The sequence below is a fragment of the Azolla caroliniana genome, unplaced genomic scaffold (genome assembly GCF_043228905.1).
Source record: "Azolla caroliniana isolate FFs.n. ecotype wild unplaced genomic scaffold, voAzoCaro1.0.p SCAF_5, whole genome shotgun sequence".
Classification (NCBI taxonomy): domain Eukaryota; kingdom Viridiplantae; phylum Streptophyta; class Polypodiopsida; order Salviniales; family Salviniaceae; genus Azolla; species Azolla caroliniana.
The window spans coordinates 21,298,277-21,309,281 of NW_028230440.1; the positions used below are offsets into that span (position 1 = coordinate 21,298,277).

General features: G+C 38.4%; 1 protein-coding gene across 2 annotated transcripts; it reads left to right on the plus strand.

The window, feature by feature from the left end:
• The first annotated feature begins 329 nt into the window (after positions 1–329).
• LOC147864422 (uncharacterized) lies at positions 330–7,448 on the plus strand. 2 transcript variants are annotated; one of them, XM_087320226.1, is made up of 9 exons: positions 331–442; positions 473–1,132; positions 1,883–2,404; positions 3,689–3,754; positions 4,556–4,624; positions 4,768–4,827; positions 4,960–5,154; positions 6,732–6,810; positions 6,917–7,448. In XM_087320226.1, the coding sequence occupies exons 1-9, from the start codon at positions 407–409 to the stop codon at positions 6,952–6,954; spliced, it is 1,725 nt and encodes a 574-aa protein (XP_087176352.1). In that variant the 5' UTR covers positions 331–406; the 3' UTR covers positions 6,955–7,448. The 2 variants fall into 2 exon arrangements, with proteins under 2 accessions (XP_087176351.1, XP_087176352.1); XM_087320225.1 differs by having other exon boundaries at positions 330–1,132.
• The last annotated feature ends 3,557 nt before the right edge of the window (positions 7,449–11,005 follow it).

Genomic DNA, 11,005 nt, shown 5'->3' on the forward strand with positions numbered 1-11,005 from the left:
ACCTGAGAGCACGAGGGGTATGCGTTGAGATTACGTGAAAACGTAACGGGCGGCCAAGTGGGAACACGGCCAAAAGCTCGACGAGAAAGGGACTAGAGAGGAGAAGAGCGGGGGTATGCCTCAAGATTACCCGAAAACCCGAGTGTCCAGGGGGGACATGTTTTTGATATTTTACCTGAGAACAGAAAGGCCCAGGGGCATATTTTGAAATTAGCCAAAACCAGAGTTTTTAAAGGCCATGAATATATATATATATATATATCTATATACACACTCACACACTTTAAGCTCAGACGGAGGCTTTTTAAGGGCTCTTTTTTTCTCCTTTCCTTTCCTTTTCTTTCTCTTTTCTCTTTTTTTTTTCTCACATGAGGAGGTCTTAATTACCCAGAGATTAAGCCTAATCATGAACCCTAATCCTGATTTAATCCTTAATCCCCCCCTTAACCCCTTGCTCGGCACCCTCGTCAACAATCTCCCTGACCTTCCCATCAATAACCTCAGCTTCCAGAGCCTGCTCTCTGCTACCGGCAATCATGTGATGCATCCACAATTCTCTACTCTTAATCCATGGGACGACCAGTTGTTCGCTAATTACCCCCCTAATCAGATGATTAATCACCCCTGCATGAGCACCACCTCTCCTAATTACTCTGCTAATTACTCCGCTAACTACTCTGCTGCCTCCGTTAATAGCCCTCCCAATTACGCCGCTAATTATGCCACTAATCACAGTAGCAGTAACATGATGGGCCAACATAATCATGAGTACGAGCAGCTGATTAATCTATGCACTAGCTCCACTAGTGTGAATCATAATGCTAATCACTCAAATGTGGGCTTTAATTACGTCCCTAATTATGATAATCTGATCACTAGTCATGAGGAGTTGGTGATTAAAGATCACATGAAGGAATCATTAAGCAGGGCTAATTCCAGCTCCTTAATTGCATTGCCTAAACCAGCTAATAATCCAGAGATCCTTAGTAATTCGGACATCATTAATCACGCCGCGTTGATTGCCTCCAGGCCGAATGATATAATTCGTCCTAATAATATGGCGATGCAAAGCCACCCAAAGTCGAGGAAGAAGCGGATTCGATCAGAAGCAGCTAGTTCTGATTCGTTAAAGGTAAATTGCACTTTCATCCTTGATTAAGGGCCCTAATTATGGTTAAGGACCAGTTAATCAGCGGTAGGATGCTAATCCTGATTAATCAATAGGGTTTAGTCTTCATCACACTGCAGGTAGTTAGTAAACACTACTTAGCTCTTCGAGCATAATTAGCTGATAAATTAAAGCTCTGAGTTGTCCGACATATTGTGTCCACATTTATGGAATTAATTCAGGATTAGTGCACGATTGGACCCCCCTCCCCCTATTTTATTGTCAAAAGCTCTTTCACTAATGACCTTAAATGCATGCTAATCATAATAAATTACCATTAATGATCCCTAATTCGACCTCATTGGAGTCTGCAAAGGATTGGAGCAGAATTAGCCAACCAATTAAACCTCTTTAAGTTGTCCCACATACTGTCTGTGTTCATATTACCCCCCCATTTAATGGTCGAAAGCCAGCTTGAATTCTGTCATTAATGACCTAAAAATTGCATCCTAATCATAACAATTTTTTATCCGTTAATGTCCCAAGTTTTTTTATTAAGGACCTTAATGGGATGCTAATCATAATCGAAAGCCAGCTTGGATTCTGTGATTAATGACCTAAATTGCATGCTAATCATGACAATTTGCCCGTTAATGTCGAAAGTTCTTTCATTAACGACCTTAATGGGATGCTAATCATAACAATTTACTCGCGAATTATCCCTAATCCAACCTCTTTGGCGAATTTACGAAGAAGCTTTCTGATCTTTGGCAGGGGGATATTCCGGTGGTGGATCCGGAGCAAGAAGACCAATCGATGGAGGATACAAATCGGAGGCAGAAATCTAAGCGAGTGAAATCAGCAGACGGGAAGGCGATACTCAGTCGTGGTGATGCGGTGGCTATGGCAGCGGCGGAGCTCAGTGGCTATGGCGGAGGATTAACGAACCCTAATGACAGGAGCGCAGCCTGCAGCACGATTACAGCCAATTCTTGGGGAGATTCAGACAAGCCAATTCTTGGGGAGAATCAGGAGATTAAACCGGGCGGGAGCGGCAGTGAAGGCGATTCGGACCGGCCGGACAAAGCTCCGCAGGCGAAGAATTCCTTCAAAATCAAGCCCGGCCCCGCCGATCCCGACCCACCCGAGCAGCCGAATACCGACAAATCCGCCCAGAAATCGGCGGCCGAAGACCCCGCTCCGGCTCCGGCTCCGGCTCCGCCCGCCCAATTGGATTACATCCATGTCCGCGCCCGACGAGGCCAGGCCACCGATAGCCATAGCCTCGCAGAAAGGGTACTGAATCCTAAACAAAAAAACAAAATTCTTAATATGTTGATCATGCCATTTGCCTCCTTAATCGCTGCTTTCTCCGCTTAATCTCATTCCTGGACTTCCTTAATCACTTCTTTCTCCGCTTAATCTCATTCCCGGACTTCCTTAATCGCTTCTTTCTCCGCTTAATCTCATCCCCGGACTTCCTTAATCGCTTCTTTCTCCGCTTAATCTCATCCCCGGATTTCGCTTCTTTCTCCACTTAAATCGCATCCTCGGATCTCGTTAATCCCTGCTTTCTCCGCTTAATCGCATCCCCGGATTTCCTTACTCGCTGCTTTTTCTGCTTAATCACATCCTAGATTTTCTTAATCGCTTCTTTTTCCCCTCAATCGCATCATGGATTTCCTTAATTGCATCGTGGATTTCCTTAATTGCGGCTTCCTCCGCTTAATCGCATCCTGGATTTCCTTAATCGCTGCTTTCTCCGTTTACTCGCATCCCGGATTTCCTTAATCCCATCCATGAATTCATTTTTAGTATGACTAATTAGTATCCTAAATTATACGATTTCATGAGCTCGATATTAGCGGACAGGACAATGCCACCAATGCTATCGATGTTAATCCACTTCTGATACCAAGCCATATTTGCTTAAACACTTTACATAGGATTAACACTTGATTACCTACTAATTAGTCTACACGAAGATGTTAATTGCAGAGTGGCTTGATCCAGACATTAACTGACAGAATGCTGCCAACTAGTTAGTTAGGATTGAGATCTCCATTAACGGACATCTTTAATAATTTTCTTTTATCTCCAGGTTAGTTAGCTTAACTATGATTTAGTTATCATCCCACCCATTGCAATAATGATTTCGTTTAATTTTATATTTACCCACCCAATAGCCTTTGATTGCTTTAATTAGTTCGGACCGATGAGCAAGGATTCACCTCATAAAATTTCTAAGAGTAGCTCAACCCAGTATTTAATTTGTCCTTAAAATGCACCTAAAACTCGATGTAATCAAGGAGAAGGCTCTTCCATAATTGCGTAATAAATATGAAAACTTCATGAATGAATTATGTCATTAAAGATTTGCGCTCCCTAATTGTTTCCCTTTAATGATCAGAATTAAATACTACAGGTTAATGATTATTGATGTGATTTATGTGTCCCAATGCCATTAATTATGTGTTCAATGTGTCCTAATGTCATTAAGCACAACGTAAGAAAGAATTAACGGCATCGTTAATAATGTATGTAATCCGTTTGAGCTGATGAATTTCTTAATCTGATTAGGTTCGAAGGGAGAAGATTGGCGAGCGAATGAAATATCTACAGGATCTTGTTCCTGGTTGCAGCAAGGTACAAATTAATTACATATATGCAGGATCTTGTCCGTGGTTGACATTTTGAGATTAGTAGGGTAATTAGATGATTATCCTTTTAATTAAGGTTAGGATTTTGAGATTAGTAGAATATCCAGGTCATTAATCTCTGAATTAAGAATTGAGATCAATCCATTAATGATGAGTTAATTAAGACAGCAAAAACAGTATTTTCAGACTGTAAATGAGATACACGTAACAGATATTGTATTTTCAGCAGAGAAATTGTGAGGAGATTACAGATAACTGTAAACAAGAAACAGGTAGCAGAGACTGTGAATTTAGGGCCTGTATGGAGGTACTAATAACAGAAACCAGCATATTATTTCCAGACAGAAACAATGATTTAAAGACTGTAATGAGATATAGGCAACAGAGAAATTATATATTCAGACTGTAATCAGATACAGGCAACATAAAATAGTACATTCGGACTGTAATTAGGTAACATATCGCTGTTAAACCACGAATCCGGCTACATATAGCTCCGGATTTAAGAAGCCAAAATTTAGTAACGTAATTAATGGATCAATTTGTCATCTTGTATGAATCAATTTGGTATAAACTAATGGATCAATTTGTCATCTTGTATGAATCAATTTGGTATAAACTAATGGATCAATTGTCATCTTGTATGAATCAATTTGGTATTAAGTAATGTATCAATTGTCATCTTCTATGAATCAATTCGGTATTACCTAATGTATCAAATTTTCATCTTGTATGAATAAATTTGGTATCAACTAATGGATCAATTTGTCATCTTCTATTAATACAGGTGACAGGGAAAGCTATGATGCTAGATGAGATCATCAATTATGTACAGTCTCTGCAGAGACAAGTAGAGGTGAGTAGGTCTTGCTAATCAGTAGATATTTTTTGCACTTAATCATCGATAATCAGGCATGATGGCAACCAATTGATCTTAATTAGCAACTAAACATACGAAGATCAAGTTAGTTAAATCATTCCCCAATGGATTTTATGCAGTTTTTGTCCATGAAATTGGCTTCTGTGCATCCGAACAAGGTGGAATCGCTCTTCCAAGAGGTCAAAATGAAGCTTAATCATGTCTTTATCATTCCTAATTAACACAAATTGGTACTTCTTAGACTTAAAAACAGAATCCACCACATGTGGTTAAAAGGCGTTTAATTGGGTTCCTCAAACACGGATTAACAGGTAATCCAGCCGGTTAATCATGTCCACCTACCCGGTCAGCAAGTGCCGATTAGAGGGCTATATCCGAATCCCTTCCATGGCAACGATATGAGTAGGATGCATCTCCAACCGGACCAGCCGGTTAATCAAGTCAATAACACAAATGCCACTCCGACAATATCGGATCACACCTTTGGGTCGGAGTGTATCTCGCAGGTAATTAGTCGCTAATCTTCCTCTAAATGAAAAAATTAGTGAACATCTGTTTTCCCTAATCCCTTCCTTAATCCGGAACTTAATTAACCTCGAGATTGGAGGTGTATATGGCTTGTCCGGCTAGATCTCTCGCAATTGGTGACGGTTTCACACTGCGTGGCTTTTGGCTCTCGAGTTTCACACTCCTGTGGCTCGGCTCTCGGGTTTCACTTTGTGTGTGGCTCGGGGCTCTTGGGGGTTTCACATTGTGTGTGGCTTGGCGCTTGAGTTTCACATTGTGCATCTCGGGGCTCTCGGGTTTCACATTGCGTGGCTTGGATCTCTGGGTTCACATTCTGTGGCACGCACTTGCTCTAAGTGGCTTGTCAAAGGCCTCGCCACAATGTGCTCAGTTGCCGAGCAACCAGGTACATGCAACTCACCGTGTGCCACGTGTTCACTCGCCCTTTGGGGACCCCACGTTTAGGATCACTGAGTCAGGAAACACATTTGTAACATGCCAATATATGTTCATTAGATGCGGTGGCACCGTATGTCATTGGCTCCTTCGATATGCAGTGCGTGCTCAAGACAAATTTGGAACTAACTTTGTGATCAGACGAGCGCATCACGTGGGTTTCGAGCTTTAGTGGGGTCTAGCGTTAAACGTACCCTTAATTTTCATTAAAGAAATGGGCTCAACGGGACATGGGCCAATGCAAATGATTCATAGGAAGAGATGTAGCTATCTACATACAAAGGTAGGTGTCGTGGGGTCTAGACCACAATTATCGCGACCTCGCATCAACAAACAATATGCCCTTCTAGGCCCGTTGTCGATTGCAATTTGTACATTGAGGTGTAGTGAATTGTCCCCTTGTGATAAGGATGTTGTCTCCTCGGATAAAGGAATTGTTGTCCCCCTACATTGGCGATGGAGTAGACTTCCTAGCTGTGATAGCCACCCTTTTTTGAGACAAAAGAGAAACAAACTAATTATCATCCTCACAATCATCTCATTAACATTGAAGAAGACAAAGGGGCATTTAAAGGAAACGTCTTCTCTCTTTCCGACAAGCAAGTATACCTTGCAAATTCGATGATAACGAGTTGCTGTTGTATGTCGATCATCGATCCCAAGTCTCCTCCCTTATGCACGGATGATGGGGATTATGGGACCCTTGATCTTGCAACAAGCACAACGTTGAAAACCTCATATAAAAATATCAAAAAAACGAAAGCCACTCATGAAATGACAAAAACAAATCTTGAGGTAAGATGGGACATACTAAATTAGCTACAGTGAAGTACAACTAATTTAATTTTCTTGCATCATGAAGTGTTACATTTAGAGTAATGCTCAAACACTTTCCCTTAACAAATCTTAGTTTGAAAGGGTTTCAACAACATCATATGAGATTGCCTAATGACCTGGGAACAAGCAAAAGTTACCTAACGAGGTATATAATTGTCCTTGTTTACAAAAGACTGCATCATCGTCACAAGTTACAAACTTATGCCATCTTTTGATTTAGGTAACTTTATTGATGATCTTGAAATGCATGTGATTTAATTCCTTCTTTTGTATTTTGTTGTAGATCAATGGACCTTGGGAAGATGTAGATATACACAACATTATGCAAATGGGCTTTGCACAGAATCCCGTCCTCTTGAATAGTATGCACCATCACGTAGCACTTTAACATAATTTGAAATACCATCCCATTGTTATAACTTTATCAAGATAAACCTCATTCTTTGAATTGTTTTTGAATGATTTTAGGTGGTTTATACCATGGTCAATTGAAGAAAGAGCTATGAAGTCATCGCCGTATAACATGAAGCTCATCCTATGAAATTCCATTCCTTTGACGAGCCATATTAATTGTACATAAATTGTGAGAAATTGGCATTGAAGTAATTTTATTGAGAGCATTTATGTTCAATGTGACTTCAATGCCGCGACAATGGCTTTGATGAAGGGGACACACCAAAAGCTTTGGTATGATTCAGAGATGCAGGTAGGGAACAAATAGAGACAACGGGATCGAGCTAACAACTGCTTGTAGTGAACATTGAGCAACATAGGGTTTGTCAAATTGTTATAATTCATTATAATCCCATTGCTTTCTATTAGTCAATTCCAACCATTAAGTTCTCTTCATTGCAATGCACTATCGGCCAACAAAATTCCTCATTCAAATCTATCTCTTTCTAACAGTTACATCTGTCTCTAAAGCTCTTTATTGCAACCGCGTACGAACTGGTCCTACCAAATCATTTTTAAATAAAATTGGTGTATACAAGTTATATCCCATCTTTCTTTTACAATTATAACTATATTATGATAATAGTTAACATTCCTTAAAGTAAGTCCGGCTTTTTACCATTAAACGACGGAATGTATTTAAACAAGTAAACTTCGAACTTGCATGATCGAACTCTCAAAAATAGACTCTCGAGAATATAACGACAAAAACGAGCGTTGAGATAAGCAATAGAAACTGGTAAAAAAAAGTTTGGAAATTTAAGAAGGGTTCATATTCTTTTCGGGAATAAAAAAAAACCTCGAAAAACAACTGTCCTTTATGTTTTGGAGACCGCAATGGACCTTGAGGAGTAGACCTTAAGTAAACAATTCCGCCATCTTCAATTCAAATAAAGTTGTCAAAGAAAAGAACGAGAAAAGTTTCTTGGTGCTGAATCACCTCACGAAACAACTATCCTTTGGTTTCTGGAGGAGGCATCGAGAGCTAGCAATCATTGGAGAGAATCATTCACTCATGATATATCTCAATATCTTGCACATATGTAGTGTACCTTGCTCGAGAACAACTACTACCACTAATATACATAAGGGGAATTTACCACATTACCTCTAATAGTAGTTCACGGAACTTCCGAATACCCTTGAAAACAAGTGAAATTACCCACTTAACCTTTCTGTCTTCTCTCACTTTCTATACGTCGCTCACTCCTTTCCCTCTTACTTTTCCCCATCCCAAAATACGCTTGTCTCAACGTCTTACTTTCCCAATTCCCAAAAGACTAATTTCCCTACTAGCTTTCCAAAACCCCTAAAATACTCCGTCTCTCCCTCTATTAAGGACTCTATTGCACCCATATTGAAGTGTTGGGATCAACTACTAGGTTTAAAGATGCAAAATATTGTTCAATCACGATCGTCTAACATTCACACCCATTTTTACCTTTCTAGATTTTTTTACCGATGTTTACCTTACCTAGGTTTACTTTCATGATTTAATTTACAATCCCGATTTAATGAAGTAATGCATTTAAAACCACCATTGTCGATCCCAACGCTTCCATTTAGTGTGATATAGGCTAGAGGCCCGTTTCTCTTGCTTCTGTTCCCAGCAATTTAGAAAGACAAGGAGAGGGTGTGTTTTGGGAATTTGGAAAAGTAAGAGTGCGAGCGACAAAAAGGGTAATATGGCAATTTCAATATTTTCAAGGGTGTTTTTGGAATATTGTGAACAATAAATCAGGGCTATTTTGATAAATTCCCTTGTAACTATTAATTTGTGTTACTACACATGATGCACATTGTATAGCGCATGCATGTAATGATCTACATGTGCACACAACGTATTTCATATGAGTTCAAATGTGAAGAAATTTCATATATTAATAACACACAAAAATGATCACATACATACATATTATATTATCATATGTTACAATCTACAACATTTTGAAAAATGAAAATTAGTCCAAGGTCTCTCGAGAAGCCAGAATGCAAATTGAAGCGACAGGTTTGTTTGATTCAAGTATTAGCACAACAAGAAGGAGAAAATTGCATCACAACATTAACGACTATTACAACATTTCATAATTCCGGTTTTTTTCTCCTTAGGATAAGAAAACATGATAACCACCTTACCACTCAAGGACAAAATATTATGTTGAATCTTCACATCTAATTTCCTCCATCTTTTATGGTTCTGTTGAATTAAAAATTGGTGCTTGAGTTCAACACATATGTTTGCTTATAATCTGAATAGCAAACAAGAAACTTTCAAGCAAAATGACCCGATTCATTACATTTGTCATTAACATAATAGGCATTTAAAAAGAAACATAATTAAATTGATCCAGTCCATGGAATAGTGAAATCATAATCAACGTTGGAATTGAGTTTAGGCTACATTGATCCATTGAATCGAAACTCAAACATCAATAGTGCTTGTAAGACTTTAAAAGCCCAAAGTTGGGAATGTGAAGCAACATAACCAAACTAGTTCACTATGTGGAATAATGAAATCAAGATCAACATCTAATAAGTTGGAATTAAGTTTAGTTTGCATTGATTCATTGAATGGAAATTCAAACATCATTTGTGATAGCGAGACTATAAAAGCCCAAAGTTGGAAATGTGAAGAAATTTTGATAAGGAAAGGATGTTATTAGTACATTGGTAAAGGTTTCAATGGAACCCAAGTAAGCTCATAAGCATGGCATCAATTGGGCCAAATAAAGTATCCTATATAGGATAATATGTAACCTTGGCTTCAATCCCCCGAAATAAAGTATACTCAAGCCATAGATCTCAACATTTTCAAGTGGATCCAAGCATGTTTTTAAGTGTTTGTATGAGTCACTTGATCTTTCTAAATGTTTCCATTAACCTTTGGGATAATGGAATGTTATGTTGTAATCTACTACATAGATGTCACTTTCTTTAAGGACCACTCACACTTGACTTTTGTGACCTAAGATTTAATGCTTGCGAAAACCCTATGTCGTACCACAAGTCTAGTGGGGGAGGGGGGCATGTATGAATAATGCAAAGTTGTCGGTGAGAAGATGTATAAAGAGGGGACATAATCAATTCAACATGATTCTCACAAAGAAGAAAATATGCATAATTGATCGTACACAATTGTGACACTAGGACTAAAGTTAAAGAAAGTTCCACATCCTACCTAATTCCGACTAAATCACTTACTTTGGGGATCAACCTAGGTAAACGTGAACATACTAATTGACTAGATTTAGTTCCAAATTTAAATGCATAATACATATATGTGATGCTAAGCAATTTACATTTGAAGGACATGTGGCAACAATCTTACCATTTTTTTTTCCCTTTTGCCAAGATATTAGGAGAAGTTAGCCTAACTTTATAAAGGATTAATTTTAAATGCATGTATGGTATCATAATTGCATTTGGAATTTGACGTTTGTTTACTCATGGTGATAATTTACAAATTGTAGACGATGATTTTAATGATTAATGATATTAACTAATATTTAATAGCGAGAAATAAATCTATCACTGATATCAACTTAAAGAGATAGTGAATGATTAGTACTTAAATTCAATGATATTAGGAGGTATAAATATGACACAATAATGATTTTACAATTAATTGGGTGCAATATACTTGTCAAGATGGGACAACCTTTGATGAACTTAGAAAAAAACACCTCATTTAGAGATCATTGTGCCAAAAGCCTCAAATTGAGATTCAATGAATTCTCATATAGCTTTACAATTGGGCATTGCTTAGACTTGTGACATGCATGATCCTAGTGGACAACCCATTTGAATGAACTGACAAGCAAATAGGAAATGGAGATACTAACTTATATCAAGAAATCCACCTCCATTTTAATGAATCAATTAGTGAGACATTGATCAGCATGACCTTCACTAACAGAATGACAAATGGGAATGCAAGTTGCATCAAGAACTCTATTTCCCCATTGTTGAGGGGCTTTGGTAACATGTCACATGGTTGAAATCTTGTGAGAGCTAGGCAAAAAAATTTCCTAGATCAATTTGTGATAGATATAATTTTTGTTGCAAATGAGTCTAGTTCAAATTTCATTATGTTATTGCCTCCAT